The sequence below is a fragment of the Pyxicephalus adspersus genome, chromosome 1 (assembly GCF_032062135.1).
Source record: "Pyxicephalus adspersus chromosome 1, UCB_Pads_2.0, whole genome shotgun sequence".
NCBI classification, from domain to species: Eukaryota; Metazoa; Chordata; class Amphibia; order Anura; family Pyxicephalidae; genus Pyxicephalus; species Pyxicephalus adspersus.
The window spans coordinates 45,461,986-45,487,658 of NC_092858.1; the positions used below are offsets into that span (position 1 = coordinate 45,461,986).

Genomic DNA, 25,673 nt, shown 5'->3' on the forward strand with positions numbered 1-25,673 from the left:
TTGTATCAAGGACAGAGGTGACTCCTAATTCATCTGATTTTCACCTTTTTTATCCTCATACTGTTTGTGTAGCAGTGCTGCTTGGTAGTGGAGAAAACCAATTCAGGCTTATTCCAAAAAAACTATTCCCAAGAACAGTAACCCTCCTACTAATCAGAAATCCAGTTAACACATCTGGCTACAATAAACTAAAACTTGGTTGCTATGGGTTATTGTTGCAATTTAATTAGTTCTATACATACTTATTAAAGTGTGCCCTTGCTTGATCGGGGTGAATAGGGAATCGCATGTCTGAACAGTGATAGGGAGTAAGGAAAGCGTGTAATAAATCAGTGGTGGCCATTGGAGTGGTGCATGTTGGTGCAGAGGCTGGAGAAGTTAGCATTGCTGCAATATCTAGCTGATGGATTTTGATGTAATATTGCGCTAGAGTAGAGGTAATACCTCCACACTAAAAAAATAGAACATTTGGATATAATATGATGTGGTGAAGGAGATATTGGATTGCTAATAATTCAGTGGGTCACTGGCTGAGCAGTGGTTGTTTTGTCCCTGGTCACTGCCTTTGCTGCAGCTTCCAGTTATAACCATTTTAGGGTTGTTTGACACTTTAAGAAATGAAAAAGGATCTCATTATTTTGAATGTAACTTACCATAAGCATAAAATTATGTAAAATGCATGAAAAATCATAATTTAGGATATATACACTACAGTTTAGGAAAATCAATGTCTGATACTTGAACTATCTTTTTGTTTACTAGAATATAACTCACTTGTATCCAGTTATGTCTTCTCTTTAGTCTGCAGACTGCTACAAATACAGAAGTTCACATGAACAAAGCAAAGCATTTAGTATTTTCCTGCTGCCCTGCAGTAGCAGAAGACTTCAGCCTTGGGAGCATCATGCTTTTACTTTTCTTATTGCATTATAACTGTGCTGTTTTGGCTGTGCCTAAAGTGTGAGCTGAAATTGTAGATGGGGGTAGGGAACAGACTCAGGAGAAGAGGCAGCAACTAAACCTGCACAGAGGGGGCTTGTGATTTCTGAAAACATTGCACCCTCAGTGATGGGCCAGCTGGCTCCTGTTAGAAGGCTCTGTCTGAAAATAACTCATTGTCTGCAGGCTGCAACTGCCGAAAGGGGCACTTTACAGGGCTGAGGTTGAAGGGGGTGGATATTTAAAGGTGGGTTTGAGAACCTGGAATTTGAGACTAACAGCAGGAATATGTATATAAAGTGCTAGAACTGAGGAGGGAGTGCTGGGCCCTTCTGAGAACATGCACAGATGTGCTCCAGCCTAGCAAGAGTGCACATAAATGCAACCATTCTACCTCCCCTATCATAAACCCCTGCCCCCATCCTAAAATACAGGGAACCTCAACAATATTTTGGGTTCTCCAGACAGGAACACTTATCTCCAACCTATTCCATTGATTTCAAGAATTCTTGTAAAAGCAGGAGCTGTAATTGCAAAATCTGGGGGCACATTAATACTAACATTAACATTTCCCAATAATGTAGTTTTTACACTGAGAGTATGTAAGGAAGAGGAAGATCCTGTTCTTTGTAAATTCCATCAGTGCCTGGCACTTCTTCATGTACATTACTGCCCTCTGAAGGTTATTACTGGTAAGGCACAGCATTCATGATGATCAGTGTAGTTTTCCATGAGCAAAAATTGACAGAAGTTCATGAGACCTAGGTAATGAAATGTTCAGCCCTTATGTTTGTAAAAAAAAGACCTGTAAAGATTGCAGAAAAATGTATTTGTGCCTACGCTGTTCCATATTGCAAGATTGCTGGGAATTGTAGCTTTGTAACTTGATATCATTTTTAACTTTCAGAGAAATGGGAGATATACAGATTAGAGATATTCACATAGAGATATGCTATATTGCTGCTTAGGATCACCAAATGTATCAGAATAAAAATGTGACAGTAACAAGACTGATATGGCAGCAGACTTCCATTGCTGCCTTCCATTTTACTGGAAATTATTTTTTACTACAACTACAGATTAGCAACAAGCATGCATACAGTGAAAGGCAGAGTAAAGTTTTATTCCTTATTTCTATACATATCTCAGCTGAGTAACTCAAAGCTGATTTATAAACTGCCCACTACTGCCCACTACCCTTACCAACAGGCTAATGGAATTACTAAATAAAACCATTCTGTTTTAAATATATCTAACATTCGAACAAGTCATGTCATCAACATGTCCCTGCAATTTCAATGCAGGCAGATAAATGACTGATGGGGGGACCTAAACTTAAATTTATCTTCATTTGGCCAAAAACCTGACTTTTAGAAAGAGAATCTTACATATTTCTCTAATGGCTGGTTTCCTTAAAATTAGAAAAGAATTCACCAATCACAGTTACAGGCAGAAGCTATATCTTCATTTTTCTTCTCTTTATTTAAGGTCATAGATAAGTATGTTTTAAATATATTTTGGGGGGTTCCAAGCAACAAAATACCCATGTGTTAAAATGCATGTAAACCAAGAATAAAGTGTACATACTGCAAATTATAATTCCTTACATGTAAATGCATTGGGTTTCTTTCCCTTTTTCCACTTAGCGGTTCTACCAACAACATACTTCCTGTCCTATGGTGACAACACTCATTTACTAGACTGTGTCTGTGGAATAGCAGTGTTGTCACCCCACCCTGGGGCAGGAATTTTGATCACCTATCCATTTCTCCATAAAAGACGTGTTCTATGGTTTACAGAGAGAACTGGCATAAGATCCCAACTGATAACCTTCAGCTCAGTTCTTAAGACTTCTGGCAGAATACACCTATAGATCAGATATGTCAATATTCTTTCACTGGTGTGTTTAGTAGACCAAAACAGAGATATTGGGCCTGGTTTATTAAAGCTCTCCAAGGCTGGAGAGGATACACTTTCATCAGTGAAGCTGGGTGATCCAGCAAACCAGGAATGGATCTGGTCCAGAGGTCATAGATAAGTATGTTTTAAATATATTTTGGGGGGTTCCAAGCAACAAAATACCCATGTGTTAAAATGCATGTAAACCAAGAATAAAGTGTAACATACTGCAAATTATAATTCCTTACATGTAAATGCATTGGGTTTCTTTCCCTTTTTCCACTTTCACCAACAACATACTTCCTGTCCTATGGTGACAACACTCATTTACTAGACTGTGTCTGTGGAATAGCAGTGTTGTCACCCCACCCTGGGGCAGGACTTTAGATCACCTATCCATTTCTCCATAAAAGACGTGTTCTATGGTTTACAGAGAGAACTGGCATAAGATCCCAACTGATAACCTTCAGCTCAGCTCTTAAGACTTCTGGCAGAATACACCTATAGATCAGATATGTCAATATTCTTTCACTGGTGTGTTTAGTAGACCAAAACAGATATTGGGCCTGATTTATTAAAGCTCTCCAAGGCTGGAGAGGATATACTTTCATCAGTGAAGCTGGGTGATCTAGCAAACCAGAAATGGATCTGGTCCAGAATTAAAAACATTTGCTAACTAACAGCAAATGACTTTTAGGAAATCCATTCCAGGTTTGCTGGATCACCCAGCTTCACTGATGAAAGTTTGCTTATAGTACAGAAGGTTTACACTTGTATCTAAATTGTACTTTCCAGTATACTGTAAAACATCTCTGCAGCACTTCTACAGATTTTTGTAATTTGGAAGGATTGTTGTTTTCTTCACATGCTGTCTGATTATCTTTAGCAATTTTTTCTAGATTTCCATCACTTGTTAATACCGTTGACAACATGATGGCAATCCTGTTACAACAGCTTGAGGTCCCAGAGCTATGTTGTCGGTGGTGGTGATGGGGCTTCTATGGTAGAAACAGGAACCACAGATCGTGTCATATTAACAATGACTGCTCACTTAGCTGTTTTTTTACACTTCCATGTTTGTAGAATGAAATCAATGTGATTTTCTGGTGTGACATCATGGGGAATTCCATGCCCACTAAATGCCATATCATTTATTTTCTATTTACTTCACACTTAGGAAAGTTAATACTTTTGTTGTTCCCCTGTTGTGTAGCACTGATTTTAGTAGAGCATGTATTACAAATTGCTGCTAGAAAAGTTACAAAGTTTAATCAATATATACCCAGGATGCTGCAGTTAATAAATGTGGTTGTGAAGTGTGGTAACTTTTCCTTTTTAAAGGGTCCCTTTCACACTTCTTATTGTGCAGTGCTTTCCCCAGATTTTTTTTTTCCGCCGGGTGGGAGGAAGCTGTAGCCAAGTGGTCATAAAGTGGGCTGGCAAGGCACCTAAAAACAACAGTTGTTTATGCCATAGGTATCCAGTAACACCTATATTGTGTCAGTTTACCATCCCACTATGCTTTGTTCCAACTTTCTAATGCTTTTCTGTTGGCACAGTAATGTGGATGAAAATGATACAAAGTATAAGTGTTCCCAGAAGGGCTGGCAGGCTGCTATCTCCCTCTGGCATCTCACTCTCCACAAAGCCCAGCATGAACAGCTGTCTGATGACAACTTTGTGGCTGCTGAAAAGTGCCGGGCGCTGCGCCCAGGTACAAGGGGCTGGGGAGAACACTGATGTGATTTGTGTTAAGACAACCCATTCAATTTGTATGGGCTACCAACACAACTAAATCCAGATGAGCTTAATTATCTTACTGCAGCACAAGGCACACATGATGTTCCCACCATCAAATTAAATGTTGTGATAACACTCAATACAATCTATATTCTCTGTCTCACCACAATGAACAGATATGAAGTGTAAATATTTTACTCCTGTAAGTGTGTTTAATACTACAGATAAATCTAGATTTCTTATCATAATGAAAAAAGAGCAACTTATTCTTCAGGTCTTTATCCTCTTATAATGCACTTTATTTCCTTCGCAAGAAAAATAGTAACTAATCCCTAATTAATGGGTGTGGATCCATTAGTGAAAATAGGAATTTTGTAATTATGTATAATTTGTGCACTTTACTGTTCCTTTCTCACAGTCCCAGTCTCCCGTTTGGCTCTGATTGTCAGAAATCAGTAGTCTCCTTACCTGGCTTGGATTTAGTGTTTACAAAGACCTAACTAGTTACCCTTTATGGTGTGTGATTTGTTTTTGCACATTGTACGAGGGTCCATGAAGAGTACAGGTGACTAGCATAGGTTGGATTGTGCAGTGAATAAACATGAGCTCTAGGCAACTGTCTCAATGCATAAGTAAAATACATATAAGGGAACTGTTTTACCTGTTGAAGGATTTGTATTGATGCCATGTCAGTGTTTTAGATTTGCAAAGCTGTGATACACAACACAGTCCTGTCTGCGTTTAGAAACACCTACAGGTCCTCCTTCCCAGCTCTGTGACTGGACAGTGAAAGAAGCAGCAGACTGAAAATTATCTCAGTCACTCTTTTCTCTAATCCTGTGAACATGGTCATTGCATTAATGATTGGGTTGTTCTGCTGCTTCTCCTTCTTACACTCTGAGCTCTGCACTACCAAAAAGAGGCTAATACTGATACCTGGACAAATGTATTAAAATACATCTAAGGATATACTAATACAAGAGAGCTGCGCTCATTGTGTGTTTTTGCTCTGCCAGGAGTTCAGCTTTAGGTGGTTGCCTTTGTTTCTGATTGGTCTAGTTAACCAGGCTCTGCAGTCTGTTTTGCTGATGAGTTTTCCGGCAGTGTCCTGTAGACTAACTGCGAGATCATTCTGTGTGGGAACATTTCTTGCCTACAGTAGATGCTATGCTGATTGATCTGATAACCAACAGCAGCAGCAACTCCATTCAGGAAACTCCCTCTACAACAGTAATAACATATCAGTGCTGAGGCCAGGCACAATCAAAACCACTTCTTTCCAAATGTGGAGAGGAGCTTTGGGCGTGTGAGCAGGGGATGAGCTGGGTATTCCATTTTGTTTGCCAGGAATCAAAGTTCTGATGTGTCCCCTCTGTTACAGATCTCGAACACACATACAATCCTTTCATAGTTTTGTGGAATACTTATGATTATCACATGTTGCTTTCATTAAGGAGCCACAAAATTAGTAATCTCGGAGACGGTGCAAACCAGCAACACAAGGATACACAAAATGCTTGTAGCCTAAGTTAGCTAAGCAACCTTTCTAAGAAACCCATGATGAGGGAGCCTGCAGACATTTGTTGTAGAAATTACTTACTGCTTGTCTATCATTCTGATCCATCAGCTTTAAGACTTTATTGTTTAGTACACAAGTGATAGAAGCCATGTGCCAATTGGAGGAGCCATAGCAATTTCTTTTAGAAAGTGATTGCAAGTTGCCAAGTTGCAAGTTAGGCTTATATCCACCTCTCTTGGTATTAGATTAGCCAGGGTTGGACATAATAATAGGTTCAGTTTGCCATCACGTCCAGGTAATACCCGAATGATCCTGATGAGATTGGCTAGCTCTTCAATTGCAAAAATAAATGTATTGTTTATAATTTTAATAAACTGGGGAATACAGAAGTTTAACACAAAGTTTCCCTGCGAGACACTACTGTTTTTGTGATTATGTATCTAGGTGAGGAGCAAAAACTGGGACATATTTTAATTATAAAAGCAATATGTGGTGTTTTATTTCTTGATGAGTAGCAGAGTAGCAACAGTTGCTCATTTCAAATGCTATAAACATGCAAATGACTTTGTATGGCCATTGATTTTATTCCAGGACTGATTGCAATATTTTGAAAGCTTGTGAAGTGTTTCCTTATGTCTTCACAACTATTAAACCATTTGTTTGTGTTGTTCTTCCAGAGTTCTATGAATCTTCCCCCAGACAAAGCACGACTCTTGCGACAGTATGATAATGAAAAAAAGTGGGATCTCATCTGTGACCAGGTATGGTTAAAGCTCCCCCCCCCCCAAGTTATTTATATGTAATAGTTATATAAATATATAGTTATATAAATAAAGTTAGGCTGGGTTTACACGCAATAAACTTCTGTTTTTCAAATTATACTCTGAATAAGTTCTCAGGGTGCCTCAAACATAGTGCTTTGTCTACATATCATATAAACTTTCATCAAGCCTTGTGCAGTGGCTGCTATTTCAATTCTGTATAGGTTACAGATATTTATATTGAGTTAACTTATAACACCTTCAGTTAGGTCTGGTTTATCAAAGTCTTACCCTAACCTTTTGTCAGTGTTACTGAAATACTTCTGGAATTTACTTTATTTACTGTGTGTGGGGGCCCCATATATAACAGTGGTTCAGTGGTTTGCTGAGTTTATTAAAGCAAGATATGGAGATTGTTTGGAGCCTGACTTCAGGCTTTCAGCTTAAAGGCCTCTATGTTCCCCTTTCTCCATACCTCCCTGCATGATGATTTAAGAATGGGCTGTGAGAGGGTTTCAGCAAGAATAGTATGAAATGAGAGCTGTGCTGCAAAACTACATTTCTCAATGTAGCATGCATAAAAACCTTTCTTCTGGGATAATAGGAATCCAGACAGTGTGATGATGCAGCTGCCTGTGACTCACAGATTCCATCCAAGGAGTACATAAATCCAATGAGCTATAAGCCGTATTATTATTAGGGCTACTTATAATAAACTTAAATAGAACCATTTTTTTTGCCCATTCTGAACCACGCTAAAACTCCACATCAGTTGCTGTGCCCCACCTTGCCTCTGCATCGCTCCATGATGGCCTTGGGGATTATTTAGTTCTTGCTGGCGTAAAGCAGCCTCCTCCCAAGATTAGGTGCTCCGGCCTAGTGGCCACTCAACCTTGTAGGAACATGGTTACTTAACAGAGAAGGGCACAGATTATCTGTGTAGGGCTTTGTACACACGTGCAATGGTTCTCGTCCGATAATTGGTTCAGGGCTGATATTGCTCATCGTTCATTGTCCAAACGACCGTCCTGGCGGATCAACGGATGATGGACAAAGAACAATCATAAAGAAAGTGAAGGGGGAGAGAGCACAGCAGGGTGCCCCGCCGTAGTTTTCCCCCTCCCCTCTCCATAGAGCCGAACGGTGATGTATGTACATTCATCAGGAAAGATCCTTTCCAACGACAATTATTGCACGTGTGTACGTAGCCTAAACTCTGACACCATCTTACCTAGGCTCGAAATAGGGTTAGGACTCCCAGACCTGAAGAGTTATCGAAGGAGTGAGGGTAAGGTGGGTATAAATGGATGGGGATGTGGGATTTCTACAAACCCTTTGCTTTTATTGAATAAAAGTTGCATTTTCACTTGACCATCAGTTATAAATATATATAGTAAAATGTATTTGTCCTTTTTGTCATATTTATTCCATTACCTTTTCCAGTGCATATGTTAACCTACTTTTACATGCTGTGTGTTATTAGGAACGGTTTCAAGTGAAAAACCCGCCACACACTTACATTCAGAAACTGCAATCATTCCTAGACCCCGGAGTCACAAGAAAGGTAAATCTAAATAGACATTTTGTACTTGTCTATTTATTTATCCTACTGCAAATATGAATATTTGAGATACAGGGTGATGCTGAAAAATCATTCTTAGGGTGGCCTGAAATTATCTAATAATTACATACAATGTATACTGTTCAAGCATCTTATGGGATAATTAGGATGTAAATGACCTTTAAGGAGGTGGTTTAGAAAACTTCTGTGTAATAACATCCTCTGAACTGCAGGCTACAAGCAGAGATCTTTAACCTTACAAAGGAGTGGGGTCTGATTCATTACCTTTCTTTAGGGAAGGGGGTTTAATCAAAGTACTTCTGTCATTGCAGGATGCATATCATGGCTGCTTCTTTAAGTGAACCTATTTTTAGAGATTATGTAACCAGCCATTGCTAAACTTAAATATTAGTATTTGCTTCGATGTAATGAAAACAGCTGGTAGATATCTTTGTGACTTCTCAGTATTTCATAGGTCAGTTGTCTTTTTTTTATACCCTATTGGAAAGGATTTACAATAGAAAACACATAGAAAGTAGATTTCAAGTATTTTCCAGATAATGGTTTGTGTTCAATATCGGGCTTATGAAAGGCCTATCTCTAAGGTGGTGTGATTTATCCCTTGAGATATGGTAATTAATGGTCTAAATCTTTTGTGATGAAGACACTGTCTGTTTACCTGCCTATTTTGCATATCAATTTAAATTTTCTCACATTTTTGTAGAAATTTAGAAGACGGGTCCAAGAATCTACGAAGGTTTTACGTGAACTGGAAATATCACTGCGAACAAATCATATAGGGTAAGTACTTACAAATGCTTCAATATTTTTATGACCATATCTCACATACAGATTAGTAAGTGCACTTGTTGGTAAGCGTGTATATGTCAGACATTGCAGTCAGGATTCCTGCACACCTGTGAATGGCTCCTGCTGTTGAGACTACATTGTAGCATTTCACCCACAGCTACCCATAGGGGAGAAATTGGGGCGGTATTGAGCTTTTCAGTACCACCTGCTTGTACCCACAGTAGAAATATTGAAACTCCTGTTAGGACCCAGTGGTTGGTGGCCAGGTGCCATCCACCAGGAGCTGCCTAGGAGGGCCTTTTACCACTAAACTCAGCCTTAGATTCCCTTTGTGATTTTCAAGGATAAATCATTTCACAGTACATGCAGCTAGAGCGGTCAATAATATCCATATTTAAAGCTCTTTTACTGCATGTAAGAATATGAAAAGCTTTTAATGCTCATAGTTGAAGTGCATTTACAGGTGTGTTTTTTTATATCTTGGATGTATCTTGAATGCATTTTACAGAATATGAGCTAAGGGTATTGTATTGATTCATACCATGTTTTTTGAAGATCCATAATAAATATTGAATTTATGTGGCAGCCACTGTAGTTGGTGTCTGAAATGATCATTGGCTGAAGTTCAGGCACCACAGTTTATTAATAATTTAATATTGATGACTGCTTTTGCTATATATAGTCTGCAGCTTCACAGAAAACCCATAAAATGTATTAATTTCTCTTTTTTTGTGGTTGGTAAACAAGGATAGTAGATTTCCTCCATGTATTTTATTTTGTTTGCTTTGAGCAGAATTCTTGTTTGTAAAAGTTGTTTGGCTGCTGTTATTCAGTAGGGGTTAGTCATCCCTCAGCAATTCGTGAAGTGTAAAAGCCTACGGGAGGTAGGAAACATTATGTGTAATGATCTCAGTAGTATCGTCAAACATTAGGAGCCAACAGTATTTTCATTTTGGTTTCTGGTTGCTGGAAAGTGTAATGATGCTGATTTTTTATTAAGCTTAAGCTTAAGTTTCATTTCCTGATGAAACTATTTAAAGGGCATATCTGGTGTATTTCTTATTGCAGTGTTTACTTTAAAGTCATTTTAGGGGGACTTTCCGTTAAATTTCATTCCATTTCCAAGCCTAACAAGTGATGAAATGAGATATGAACCATACAGGAAGTGCATTAATTTAGTGAGTCAGCTGACAATGTAAGAAGGGAAAAGTGAATCACAAAGATTGCAATATGGTATTCAGAACCAGGGCATAACAAACTGCCCAAGGTTTGTTTAATTACTGATCATTAATAATATTTACATGAGGCTGATATAATGTACACCTAAAAGCAATCGAAACTTCCATTAAATCCTAATATTTTTTTTCTTGAATAAATAAAAAATGGCAATTGTTTTATGCAATTAGTATTTGAAGATTGGTTGGTGGTTTATTTTACATTTATTATATGCACATTGTTCCATGGAATCTGTGGCCAGTAGAACTTGTAGGGAGCAGTGCAGGTGGTGTCTGGATGAGGGCAAGATGTTCCCAGGAGTGTACCGGCACATTGACTGGAAGGTGACAGTGAGGAAGGAAATGAAAAAGACAGGATTGCCATCATGTCCTGAATGTTATATTTGATCATTGCAAGTTCTATTTCATGCTAGTTTTGTGAAGTGGCTCAGGTGTGCTTTACTTGCATACCACACACCACATTCTTTATACATACTGATCAGTCTACTCTCAAAGATATTTGTTTGGTGCAATGTGTATTCCTGGCTTTTGCTTTGATGACTGCATACCGTGAACCATAAAATTTCATTGCAAGTTCCCAGCGCCAGTATTGTGTATTGGGGCCAGGTCGCAACCCTAATATCTGAAGAACACGTTTGAGTAACTGGGTGGATTCATTTGTTTAATATTATAATTTACCTGAGCTGATGACACACAGATGTGCTTGGTGGTGTCCTTCTAGGCAGTTATGGGGGAGAGAGAGGGTTCTCCATAGAATCCCATCTAATTCTTTACTGCCAATGGCTACCTTTAGGGTGCTGAGGTTAAGTTACTAACTCTAGAGTAAAGAAAACCATCATCACAGCCTTCAGCAACCATTCATTTCTTATACTTGGTGTTATTGAAACGGGACACTAAAAGCAACTAAAATAAATCCTCATACTCACTTTAATGTATAAGGGAAAAATGTGTCAATGTGTGATGCAAAAATGTTCGTTCATTCCATGATAATTCACATTAGTGGACACATTATCGCTGTGTAATGCAGAGTAGCTGTTTCTGTATTCTGTTCGTTTTTATCTTAGAAACAAAAGAGTGCCATAAGCGTGAAGAGTGTGTGAGAATAATTTAACCTGAACAAGCGTAGAAACAAATGAAGGGAAAAAAACTTTTTGGCATCTTTTAGGTGGGACTGTAGCTGAGACCTCTGCATACGTCAGCTGAAAGCATCCCCAGAAATAGAGTCTATAGTCAGACAGGAAATGAGCAGGAGGTGGTGTGGGGACTGCGGAGGTAGCAGACAGGAAATAGGCGGGCTGCTGGCCTGGGAGAGGAAAAAGTCCTCCACATCTCTACTGTCATACTGAGTCATGTGCCAGAGCTTTGTATGACAGACACACTGCAGCTTCTGCACAACGACAACACTCTGCAATCCCAATAAATCTCTGTTTTCAAGAGAGGAAAGAAAATAATCTTATTCGCAAGAAAAGCCATTCAGCAATTCTCATGTCTTACTCAGACTGAAGTTGTTTGACATTTCCCACAGAAGAAAGATTAAAATTCAGAACAATTCATTAAAAAAGTACAAAAATAACAGTCTTCATTCCTAGTGTTGTATCCATGATACACAAGTGATTTTAGAACAGAATTAAAAAGAACCTGTGTTAAGGAACTAGGGCCTGATTAAAAAGCTATTAAAGGCTGGAGAGGATACACTTTCATCAGTGAAGCTGGGTGATACAGCAAACCTGAAATGGATCTGGTCCAGGATTCAAAACATTTGCTAACAAAGGGAAACCAAGAAGAAGTGGAAATCAATTCCAGGCTTGGTGGATCAGCCAGCTTCACTGATGAAAGTGTGTCTTCTCGTGTTTTGGAGAGCTTTAATAAATCAGGCCCATAAATTATGCAAACCACACAAATTAATTTGTCCTCAGTGAAAACAGTAATTAGGTTGGGATTTTGTTTATTATCACAGTGGTATAATAGCTGTTCTGACATTTGGTACAAGTAATTTGAAGTTTGGATGTGTATATTTTTCAATAAAGAAGAGTGAAGAATCTTTCTTTAATACCCCTATACAGCATATTAGGTGTTGTATTAATATTTTGCTTCTTATTCACATCACAAAACACTATATAAAAATAAGTACATAAAATATCAGATGAGATACCCTTCCCCTTGTTTTTTCTGCCTTCTCCACTTTTTCATCCCCATTTACTCCTTATACCTTTTCTCACCAATTTCCCATTCCATGGCCCCCAATACTTCTAGACTCAGGTCCAAACCTATCTAGTAGTATAAATATCATTACACTGTCTTATACACTGCAACTAGACCAATGGAGATCACAGAACAAACTACAACTTTCAGCAGCAAAGCTATTAAATCTGCAAATAGTTTATTTTTCTCCTATTGTATTATACTTTTCATGGATGTTTTGTTTTTGTTTGTTTTTTTAGCGATAAAAAAATATTAAAGAAAATAAATATATGACAAGTCAAATTGAATCTAGATTAGAATATTCTGAACAAAACAGCAAGATAACAATCAATCTGATTTGGTTAACTGTTTCACTTTATATTCAAATGTAAAATACAAATACCTTCACATGAATGTGGGGCACAAACAAAAGTTCAGGACATGATACTATGATACTACTATATGTTGTGACCCTTAATTTTTTATGTCATGACATATACTGTTCTATGCTTCTTTTTATGTTTGCCATGCATATGCAGGAGCCACAGCCCTTGACATTAACAAGCTTACCTTCATACTTTAAAGTACATTTACTGTGAGTTATCTCTAGTAGATATTATGCAAGAGAACCCCTTATATATTACATTCCAGGCTCTTTCAGTAGTAAGCACAGATCAGAGCACACTTCATATTAAAATATATTATCAATGTGTTGTGTATGATCTGACCCGATAACCTTTTATTCTGTGAATGTTTATACATGTCACAATGAGATCATTCATCTCCAGTGGGCTTTATGTACATTCCCCGGCACAGCCCCCATAACACCTCTGATTGTGGAGGTGGGTGCAGACGTGTTAGATGATCTCATACAGTGCACAAAACTTTCTCCCCATACACATTTTCATCTTTACTATTTGCTGCAAATGTTACTATGTCTGTTTTTTATTAACACAAGAATCTTATATAGAATAATATAGAAAAAAGGGTATGCTTTACTTGTCAGCAATGATAATATGATACTCATGCCCTGATCTATTCAGTCATTATCACTTGTTGGTTAGAAGGAACAGGTGTTTAAGGAAGAACTCTGCAAACACTATGCATATTTAAATTATGACCTGGACAAAATCATACTGCAATTTATCTAAAATTGCAGTAGGATTTTGTCGAGGTCATTTAGAAACAATTATTTCTCAATTGAAACACCACTTTGCAGCACCTCATTAACATAGAATAGGCATTAGGTTAATTGATACAATTGATGATCCTTTGTAGATCCTTTTATTCCTCTTCAAGTCTGATGTATGCAAAATTTATGAAATTCTGCAGTTCTGGTTGTCCTTGTGATATGATTAGACATGAATCTAATTCTGTGTCTGTAACAAGTGTAACAGCTATGTCAATCAGAGAAGCAGTTGCAGCACATACTGATGGTGTTGAAGTTTATGTTTAACCCGGTTCTCCAGAACTCAGGGGTGCCATAGTGTCAACCAAGTATTATGGACCTTTCCATATTCATAACTTGGGGAGGTGTCAGCAAAGCTTTTATCTTAATCTGTTCTAAATCACTGTTCTGATAACTGGAGTTACTTTATTTTTTGGTATACCCTCTTAAAGTTAGTAATCCATACAGCAATGTGCTAAAAACCTGCAACACAATGCATCACACCTTTCAGGGACCTATTTGTGCCCTTATTACTATATAGTCCCATATAAATAAAGCTTAATCTTATACACTAGAACACCCTAAAATTAGAACCCCCTTGTTAATGAGATACATAATCTACAATTCTAATCCAGTCCTGATGTAAAAGCCCCCTCTATAAACTTTAAGGAAAACTTTCAGCGCTTCATTCGAATTAATTTTTTCATTATTGCAATTTTAACAACTGTTACAAGATTTAGGTGCTGTTTGGTACATAATATTATGAAGTGTTAAGTGAGAGTGCTGGCTCTTTTCCAGAAGGACATTGGTTAAATAAATCTGTATTACTTGTATCTTTTATCTACATGTGTTGATGTTCTGACTAAATCATGAAATAAATCTGCTTGATATCTGTGTCCCAGACAAAACACGGAGCTGAGAAGTGCTCAAGTTTGTTTATTTTCTTAATTCACACGGCTGGGGCCCTGATCCACTAACCCAAAGCAGAGCACAGAGCTGTGCTTTATAAGCCTGGAGATGTCCTCCTGCGTACTTCACACCAAAAACACATATTGTATTATACAGTGGATTACTTTAGTGCTGGTGTCACGCTGCTGCTATGTTATTTGACCAGCATACAATCATTTCAAAGAGGGATCTGACATCTAAGGTTTCCTTTAAACTGAATGTTCCCCCTGTGTTGTATAACTTTTCATAACTTGCATGTGTCTTCTTCCTGTAGATGAATGGCAGTTTAAAGTGTAATATATGCTACTGATATCATTACGTCTGACAAGCGCTTGTCAATAAATATTACTTAAATCTGAAAAAATTCAACTTTACCATAAAACAGCAACCCATTTCATGGATGGAAAAAATGACTGTTTACTGTACTTTTTACATGAACAGTCAGATACATATGGAATTACTCAGGCTTTAGGTCTTGTGTGTGGCTACTCCTCCTCTGTGATAGATACCTTTTAGTCAGTTTAGCTTACATTTCACTCTTCTGTTTTCAGTTGTAACTATAATTGCTATAAAGCAAAGAAGACACGGTAAGCAGTGGTAATATAAGCATTGTGATTTACCTATACCCTAGATAAAGTTGGCCTGATTTATTAAAGCTCTCCATTGCTGGAGAAGATACACCTTTTATTATTATTATTATTATTATTATTACCTTTATCAGTGAATTTGGGTGATTCAGCTAAGTTGGAATGAAGTTTTTAAAAGTCATTTGCTATTTGTTAGCACATGTTTTGAATCCCGAACCAGATCCATTCCAGGTTTGCTGGATCACCCAGCTTCACTGATGATCCTTGGAGAGCTTTATGACAGCCTTGGAGAGCTTTATTAAATCAGTCCCAATCAATGTGTCACTTGCCACAGCTGAGGGCAATCCAGAAATCTGATATTGGAAAACAATTGTGTTAGAATGCAAGCTTTTACATCAGTGTTTATGACAGGAATGTATAGTTCTGTAGCACAGCACAGTTGTGGTGATGTGCATAGTAATACAAACAAGGATGTACAAGGATAACACAAATGCAGTAACTGGTTATGATGACAATTAGATATGATTGTATAGAAGAGCATATAGTTCAGATAATAGAGAAGGAATTAGTGATTGAGTACGATCATGGGTCAGATTATATGCTGTGGAAAAGAGGTAAATTTTAAAGGATTTGGACAAGGGGGACAGTTTATAAAATGGAGTTTTAGAATATGTTACAGAACCTGGTGAGTGAGAGAATAAATGACCATAGATGTTAATTTTGGAGTAGTATCCGGTATATAGAAAAGTGAATGTGATTAGAAGCCAGACTAGACAGAACTTTAAAGGTAACCTTTAGAAGTTTGAATCAATTCTAAGAAGACCACATTTTTCCTTTGATGGTAAAGCATGCTGGTGTTAATAGGAAAAATGCATTTTGAGTTCTAGTGTTCTTTCCAGGAGGAAACCCTGGAAACTTTGTACTTTATGTAATAACTGCCTCCTGTAATTCCTCCCAAGTTTATGGAGGAAGACCATGAAACTTAAAGTAACCTAAAAGGATGCCAGTGATTTATTCAGTACTTATTTCTGTGTGATCCTGGCTAAAACTCTTCTCTCTCCAGTGGAGGATTCTGTTCAAGCTAAATACACATATGGTCAAATTCAAGTGCTGTAGCTGCATAATTGTATCTGAAATTAGTTTGGAACGTTTTTGTTTTTACCATAGATATAATCACAGACAATGAAAGCAGTAAATGGTATGTGGATCTGTGCTTGTGTTGCATTAGTCTCTGGTATAATATTAAAATCACTTATTGCAGCTAAAAAAAAAAACATTTTGAGGTATTGAACTATATATGCAAGTTATTTCCAAGTTTCCATATGATCTAAACCAAAAATACGCTTTTTAAATTGCATGAGCTAGTTTGTGGTTTCATATAAAGTGTTGTATGGCTTGAGTTGTGTGAGTGTACAGCACAATTCTGTGGAATCATAACCATAGGGGTCTGTGTATGAGATGGGGAGCAAGGGGGTATAACATAACAAGGTATAACATTGTGGAACATAAAGCAGTCACATGGCTCTGCTGGGCTGACAGCCTGGAATCTAATTGTAAAGCATGAAAGATTTTTCCTAAACCAAAAATATCATAAGCATAGTTGCTGTTGGCTTTAAAAACATAGTTAACATATGTATGTGGAACGGTTTTACCCAACGTGTTCCCAAATTTAATTTCCTGTCATAGGCAGTAATTGACAGTATTGTCTTCTTCTCTTGTAGGTGGGTGCGTGAGTTCTTGAATAATGACAACAGGGGCCTGGATGTTTTGGTGGAGTATCTCTCATTTGCACAGTGCGCGGTTATGTAAGTACAGTCTGTAAATTTGTTTTGCTGAATATATGTGGGAGAGCCATTCATAAAAACCACAAGTAGGAAAATGATGATGATTATCCACTGTGATTTCATTTGTCCTGATGCTGAAGTAGCAGCATGTGTTTCAAGTAACCCTTTCCATCCAGTGCTGTCTGACATATGCAGCTCAGTTTGTTGTTTGTTGGCCTCGGCCATTGCAGCTATTGCATAATCCAGCAGACTGTATACCATTTTTCCTCTGCTTTGTAGCTTTGCTTTACCCATTCCTTTGTCTGTCCCTTGGCCGCTCAAGCTTCTTTGTATCCCTTTGGTGTAGGTTTGATTTTGAGGGCCTGGAAAACGGGGAGGATGGCTTGGTTGAAAGGTCCAAATCCTGGAGCAGATCCATCGAGGATCTGCAGAGTCCCAACGCCCTCCATGCCCCCTTCGCCAACGGCCTCGCTCGCTCTGCCCGCCAGTCTGTGCTCCGGTATGTATTTGTGTGCCCGCTCCTTGCCATTGTTCCCTGTAGCCAGCCTGCTAAAATGCTGCGTTTGTGATTCTTCCATAGCCATGCTGTTCATGATAGTTTTACATAAAAAGGCTAGTAGCACCTAGAAAGGCAAAGGGTCCATAGAAAAAAAACAAATGCTTGACATGTAAATTGTCCCACGCTTACATGGTGATTTTAAAAGTTTATGTTGTAATGACTTTACAGTATATTGATACATCATATGCCGCATGCTTGTTTGTCACTTACTGTTTATAACTTTAGCAAGTAAACAGACATCTATGAAATAAAATTAGCAACTGATCTGTGATTTTGCCTTTCTCTGTTATCATAATCTACTGGACCAAGTAATGTAATTTTGACTATGATTTAGTAGAACTAGGTGATTATCATTTTTATGATTCCTTTTATTTTTTTGGGTGTTACTGCCATAAGTGAAATACCTTCATAATACTGCTATGCGTTTTACACATTTCCAAAAATTACCTTTTTTTACCCATTACATTGATTAATACTAATTTGCTACTAACACATACACCCAATTATATGGAGAATCTGAACTATTTTCACCATACAAGTGATTGAGCCTGATAAGTTAACACAAATGCCTAGCTTACTGCCTGAATTAACACAATTCTGTGTACTTCTCATCTCCTATTAGCAGCTACAATACACTGCCAGGAAAGAAAGCACTGAAAAACTCCAGGCTGGTCAGCCAGAAGGACGATGTACATGTCTGCATTATGTGCCTCCGTGCCATTATGAATTACCAGGTATATTGTTAGTTGGTATGTTGGATGTGATAAATATGATGTAGCACAGGCTATAATATTAATACTTTTGGTATTCTGTGAAAAGCTTTCTGTGTATTTTTCTCTTTGGATGTAGGCAGCTATGTGTGTGCATGTTCATAGGCTCATACTATGCTCATCTGGTTATATCCAAATATATTTATAGGATAACACAAATATGAATGCTGTCATATGTGTTATGAAGACTATAGGATACCCATACTTAACAATCTGAATTATTTATCTATCTCTACTTTGTATTTTTTTTTTAGTATGGCTTCAATCTGGTCATGTCCCATCCTCATGCTGTCAATGAAATTGCTCTTAGCTTGAACAACAAGAATCCAAGGTATGTGATACTTTAAATATATCTTTATGTTCCTTGGGATGCATGCAGATTATCCACTAAAACATTTAAATATTTCTATAAACTCAGGTTGAAAAAACACAAATCACAGTTGAATTCCCCTACCTAGCTATGAAATACAAATGGCACCTAGAATATTTTATTTCTTCATTACATGATGTATTTCCTATTGAACAGAACTAAAGCTTTGGTCCTGGAATTACTGGCTGCAGTGTGTCTGGTTCGAGGAGGACATGAAATTATTTTATCAGCTTTTGACAACTTTAAAGAGGTAGGGAAAGATATTTCATTAACCCAATCAATTAATTTTCTACTTTTAATAACTCTAAAAGAGCAAGGGCTATCTATCTTTATATATATATATATATACATGTCTGTATCTACTATTATATATACTCTGTATCACTCTAGGTCTGCAAGGAGAAGCATCGATTTGAGAAGCTTATGGAATATTTTAGGAATGAAGACAGTAATATTGATTTCATGGTAAGTCAAGCACCTAGTTTAGTAGATATTATTGATGAGTTTGTTTTTGTTGCGGATAAACAAACCTTTTCTTCCCACAGGTTGCATGTATGCAGTTCATTAATATTGTTGTTCATTCTGTGGAAGACATGAACTTCCGTGTTCATCTTCAGTATGAGTTCACCAAGCTGGGCCTTGAAGAGTTCTTGGAGGTAAGGGTTACATGTTTGTCTACACTGGTGTATTTCGGGGGTTGATGAATCAAATCCCTAACTATGTGTGTTTTTCTTCTCTGCAGAAATCTAAACACACAGAAAGTGAGAAACTTCAGGTCCAGATTCAGGCCTACCTCGATAATGTGTTTGATGTAGGAGGTCTGCTGGAAGATGCAGAGACCAAGAATGTTGCACTTGAGAAAGTAGAGGAATTGGAGGAACATTTATCCCATGTGAGTTATTCTCAGGTTTTATAAGGCGACTATACAATATAATTTACATGGCCATTCCAAAGTTTTACATGCAATTACTGGTAAAAGCAAACCTCCAGATACATTTATGTGTATGTGAATTTCTGCCAGCTTTATACTTTGATTCACTTAAACTGTATAGCAAGAGAAGGGTACAAGTTTCTTAGTTAAGAACATGCAAATATGCATGTGTTATCTTTTCATTCAGATAAATGAAAAATGCAGAAACTGCTGCACTTAGATCACTTTGATGCTTTACTTTTTTCCTGTAAACATGCTTGCATTGCTAGACTGACTAAAAGGGTAAAATGCATTGGAACCTGTGCCAACCAACTCTCACATCTTACGGAGACAGCAGCAGTCCAGGGAAACTTATTTCAAAGTTGAATGACTACAGGAAAATGTGTTTGCTAAAAATAGCCCATGCAATTCACTAGCAACTCTCACTGGTATCTAAAAAATGGGGTTTAAATATGGGGAAATGCACCTTATCATTTGCTGGCTATTTTGATATTTTTAAGTGTATGTACATTGAACTTGAACATTGTTCAGAGTGTTCAAAGAATATTAACATAGCATACAGAGGTGCTTGTTCATACTTTATAGACATTTTCAATGGCATGCAAACACTAACTTAATTTAGAAAGTCGACGCTTTGGACTGCTCTGTCCTACACACTACATATGTGATGTAAGATTTATATATCTACTGCTAAAGGTATTGGGTTGACTTCATTAACATCTCAATAAAAAGGATTAACATGTTACATTTTTAACTCAGCTGTTGGTGGCATTATTTTTCCACTTCCTCCTTGGAACTACATTGTGTCTTACGGTTTGTAATAAAATGTGATATGCAATGAATCTCTAATTGAGTTTAGTACATTTTGACCACAATTAATCATCCCGGTGTATACATAGACATCTTCATATGCTGATCGATCACATCGTTGGGCTCACATTTCTATCTGCATTGAACCTTTGGCAAAAATATGACAATTTTGTAGAAATATGAGAAAAAAAAGGTAAAAATGTTCATCAGTACAGCGAATCTGAATGTAAATGATTAAAAAGGAGAAAAAAAATGGATTAAATATTTTTTTAAGGCTATGGCCTGTTTGTTTTTATCTTCGTTAAATGATTTATTGTTTTCTTAACCAATAAAGCTCATTACATGGCAGAGTTTTCACAATATATTTTATACAATATAGGGTTAAGGTGTCAACTTTGTCAGTGCTCTCCTATAGGTCTTGGCTCCATTTCAGCAAGCACAAAAAAATCTGTAGTGTCAGATGTTAAGGGGAGCAGTGATACTCCCCTAGTCATGTGACAATGGTTTGGGCCCAATGACCTAAGTGCTGTCACATACCCCCCAGCAATTGGTAATGTTGCTGGATGGGTTGGAGGCAAAAGAGGTGTGGAAGCACTGGTAAGGTCAGTATAACTAATGTATGAGGGTAGGACTTCAAAAATTACATTGTCTTTTGACCTATCCATATTCATAGGGATATCAAAGTATCTTGTTACTCATCATTCTTTAAATGACCCATAAGTCGTGGTACAGCTTAGATAGATGTTCAAATAATAATGACTTATGTTATCCCCCACATGGATATGACCAGCAGTACTATTTTGAAATACTAAAACAGACCTACAAATTATTAAAAAGTTAATTTCCCCAAAAACTAGAGAAATTAGCTGTAACAGCAAATTGTCACAAGTTAGAACACAAGGCACGAGAAACTGACAGAATATCATATATTGCATCATGCTTCCTTCTTGGAGTATATTGCTAGATTTCCAGGGGAATTCCTTCAATGTAGAAAAAGATTTAAAAAATCCTAGGATTCTTTTTACTTTTGATTTGTGATATTAGAACAGAGTTGTTGCTGGAAGACTTCAGTAGGTGCTGCGGATCCGATAACTGTAGTCATGATTTTCTTTCAGATGACGGAAAAGCTGCTAGATTTGGAGAATGAAAACATAATGCGAGTGGCCGAGCTGGAGAAAACTCTGTTACAGAGGGAGAAGGAACTGGAGATAATTAGGGTGAGCTGCAAGAAGAGTGTGATACTTCTTAATACACTGTGTGTGCAAAATAGACATAAGGGGCATAGGGATCTTAGTTTTCCTAAAACCCAACTTAAAGCAAAACTTTTTATAGTGGTTACAAATATTGTCTCCCAATTTAAAAAAAAAATATATGCTGCAGTACTGAAGTATTGGCACAAATAACTATTTCCTCTTAGTTGGTGTGCAAAGCCCCACTATTCCTGTCAATCCACAATTATAGGCAGATATTCTGTTCCAGTTCATCTTTTGTTTAAAATGCTTGTGGGATATTTTTGCATTTGGTAAGTTAAAGCAGCAAAGTATTACTCTAATGTGGTCTTTTATATGATTGTTTTTTGGTAAGCATTGTATATTTTGTTTTTTATAACTGATCTCCTGCTGTAGTATCACTTTTTGTTCCTTAACTTTTTGTTTCCTTTTTGTTCCTTTTGTTCCTCAAGTTTCTTTTTCACCTTGTGGTGACTTGTTGGAGATTTCCCAGCATTTTTAACTACTGTACATTCTGGAATTTTAATTTGATAAACTTGTATTACTATTAACTGTATCTTAAATCACAAAAGTTAGTCTCTCTCGCAGTAAGAGGCTCAGTTATGCAGATTGTTTAATTCAAATGTTTTCTTTAGACTTTATATCATGGAAGAATGTAACAGTAAGTTCTATTTAACCCAGACAGAAACACCAAAAACTTTGGGTTGGAAAGGAGTAGATTTTGGAACTATGACAGGGAGATCTCACTGTTGAGGTAGCCAAGACATGATTCCAGGAGCTGACCCAGTCTACCAGGCATCACCAGCTATTTTTTTACTCTGACTTGGCAATATAGTATTGTACCCAGAACTATTTTTTTTGTTTGTTTGTGTTTTTATTGAAAATGTTTGAACAAAATTACAGAAGAAGAAGGCATAAAACAATAAATAACGAAAAAGTGCAGTAACATAACTGAACAAGAGTAACAGCAGCATAACAGGATTGGGACAGCTGTACTATTAGAGTTCTAGGGAGCGCTAAAAAACTGTCCTCTTCATAATTAAGGGTCCAAACAGTGCATAAGACTAGTAAAAAGCTAAAAAAACTATTCATATTGTTGTCCAGAAATTGCGGTTGTGAGTGTGACAATGACATAAAGCATGATAGATTTGAATGGTTAACTGGGCAGCTGGGCATAATAGTAATCCCAGGCTTCCCACATTTTCTGAAAATTGTTTATGGTATTCCTAACGAGGGCTGTGAGGTACTCCATAAGACGTACCTCCTGAATGCATTTATGCAGGTCAGCCATGGAGGGGGCATGAGTAGTTTTCCATTTGGAAGGGATTGGGGAGCGAGCAGCCACCAAAATATGAGACACCAGTTTACGAGCAAACTTTGGTAGTAGCCTAAAGAGTTGACCTAGAAGGTGAGTGAGAGGATCCAGAGAGATCTGCTGCTGAACCACATCTGAGAGTAAATTATTAACTCGGGACCAGTACCCCTGAATGATAGGGCAAAACCAAAAGATGTGCTGCAGGGTGCCCCGGATGGACCCACATCACCAGCAAGTGAGGTCAGCACCAAGGAACAAACGATGGAGCACTTCTGGGGTATGATAACACCTGAGGAATGCGTGTGGGGGGAAATGTTAAGTTAAAGTCCCCGGCAACAACCAAAAAGGTGTGTTCAAACTCCCCTAGATGTAACAATGCTTTGGACAGGAACTGAATCTGTCCAATATTCAGGGCATAAAGGTTACACAGGGTGAGGGGGACACCCTGAAAAGTTCCATGTAAAGTAAGGTATCTGCCCTTGGGGTCTACAACAGAGCGGGATAAGATCAATTTAAATGAATATTTCAGAAGTATAGCCACACCAGCTCTTTTCCTGCTGGGCGAGTTGGCCATAAAGACCTGGAGTTTAGAAGCAAATTTAAGAAGCCTAAACTGTCGAAGCCCAGAAATGTTCTTATGCTGGGCAGGAAGAAGCTGTAGGTGGGTGGCAGCCCCTGTATTGTGATCCAACTGGATCCAAAAGTTCTGGATAGTGCACCCGGCTAAAAAGAAATCCTAGCCCAGTTGCATAGCACAGTTGTTAGACCTGAGTTCTATCTACATTATTGCACACTGTAATATGTCACATATAATGGAGTTTATGATTCCATAATACACAAAAACCAAAATGTAGGAAAATATAAGATCTCCAGCAAAGTCTCTCTTCTTTTCCATGTCATTGTTTTTAAATTGCTGGTGGTTGATTTCCTTTTTATATATATCTCCAGGAAACGTATGAGACCACAAGTCATCAGGTGAACACGCTAAGGAAAATCATCAAAGAAAAGGAGGAAGCATTTCTGCAGCTCCGCCAGCTGGAACAGGCTAATGCTTTACAGCATCAAAAGCATGGGTCTTCTGGGACCATCCCCTCATCACTTGCTGGCCTACCTGGAGACATGTCCTTAATTTCAGACTTTCCACCTCCTCCACCTCCACCACCACCTGCACCAGCACCCATTCCTGCAGCACCACCTCCACCCCCTCCTCCACCTCCTCCACCTCCTCCCCCTCCAATGCCAAGTAAGGATTGCTCATTTATCAGATATTTTTGTATATATTTGCACTGGAATTGATTTATGCTTTAGTAATTATCTACAGTAGACATTGTTTAAAGAAAACATGAAACAAAATAATGCATTTCATAATGGAAGGAGGGTGATTTGGGGACCTACGGTATTTCTGCAGTCACAGATATCTCTCTGTCTTCAGTATCACATGTAACATGATCGAGATTCTCATTTGACTCATTTCCTTATATTATATTATGCCTAGCAGATTTCCTAAATTGTTCTTCTACCCAGGCCATTAGCCAATCAGATAGGCACAGGATCAGTAGTAATAATGAGAGCAGAATAGCAAAAAAGAATCATTGAGGTGGGATAATTCTCCAGTCTAGGTTCCCTAATCACTTTCTGCTTAAATCTTTTCCTGAATATGAGATCCATAATAAGCCTCAGAAATACTAAGTCAAACTAAAGCTAAAATCCAATTTTGACTTCTTTGTCTTAGGGAAAGTATGTCAAATATATTAATCCATCAATAGTTAAAGTCTCCTAAGACTAAGTTAAGGTATTCGCACAAACTAGTTGCACCCCATGAATAAATAAGTGTATAACACAACATTAACAGAGTCACACAACCACATAATTTTCTGATTCATAATTGACTTCCTTAATCGTTACAAAGTCCATAAATAGAATTCGGTATAAACAAGCATGTAAATGTGGACCACTGTATAGTCACTTGTAAATCCTGTTTAGGCATATTTAAGTGTTCACACCTGGTAATGTTTCATACTGTGTTGTGTCAAGAATTGTCTTAGATTATATAAATTATAAGTAATTGTAGAGGTATACACAAAACAAAATAATTAGCAAAACAATTTTCTAAACTTATAAACGGCAGTGAGTATTTATTATAATATATCCCACACTGCAGATTTAAACAAAACAGTCTCACAAGTCTTCACTAGATTTCTCAGTGGACCTCCTGCCACAATGGGGGACTGAATTGCATGACTGACTGCATATACTGCAGCATGGTCTTCTCCTTCACATTTGGTACATAATAATAGGTCTTTTTCCCACATCAAAGATTGAAGGAAGAATGCTTTCTTGCAACATGCAGCTCCAGGCAGTACTCTGATACTACCTTAATCTCTGGCCAGGTATGGTAAAGCAGGTATGCAGGGTGGGTAGGTAACTGACACTTTCAACTACAGTATTACTAATACAAATATGTATCTATTTAGGATAACTTTGTCAGTTCTTTAGAATTAGAGAAATGTTATATATATATATATATATATATATATATATATATATATATAAATAA

At 37.6% G+C, this 25,673-nt stretch overlaps 1 protein-coding gene across 1 annotated transcript in view; it reads left to right on the forward strand.

Annotated features, from left to right (window-relative positions):
• The window catches only part of FMNL3 (formin like 3), a 63,414-nt gene that overhangs the window by 25,575 nt on the left and 12,166 nt on the right, over positions 1–25,673 (forward strand). The window contains exons 2-14 of the mRNA XM_072409641.1: positions 6,775–6,858; positions 8,342–8,422; positions 9,144–9,220; positions 17,070–17,153; positions 17,479–17,631; positions 18,314–18,425; positions 18,716–18,792; positions 18,988–19,081; positions 19,222–19,296; positions 19,377–19,487; positions 19,574–19,723; positions 21,688–21,789; positions 24,065–24,359. Coding sequence (XP_072265742.1) covers positions 6,775–6,858; positions 8,342–8,422; positions 9,144–9,220; positions 17,070–17,153; positions 17,479–17,631; positions 18,314–18,425; positions 18,716–18,792; positions 18,988–19,081; positions 19,222–19,296; positions 19,377–19,487; positions 19,574–19,723; positions 21,688–21,789; positions 24,065–24,359 — 1,495 coding nt within the window. The remainder of the gene's footprint in view (positions 1–6,774; positions 6,859–8,341; positions 8,423–9,143; positions 9,221–17,069; positions 17,154–17,478; positions 17,632–18,313; positions 18,426–18,715; positions 18,793–18,987; positions 19,082–19,221; positions 19,297–19,376; positions 19,488–19,573; positions 19,724–21,687; positions 21,790–24,064; positions 24,360–25,673) is intronic.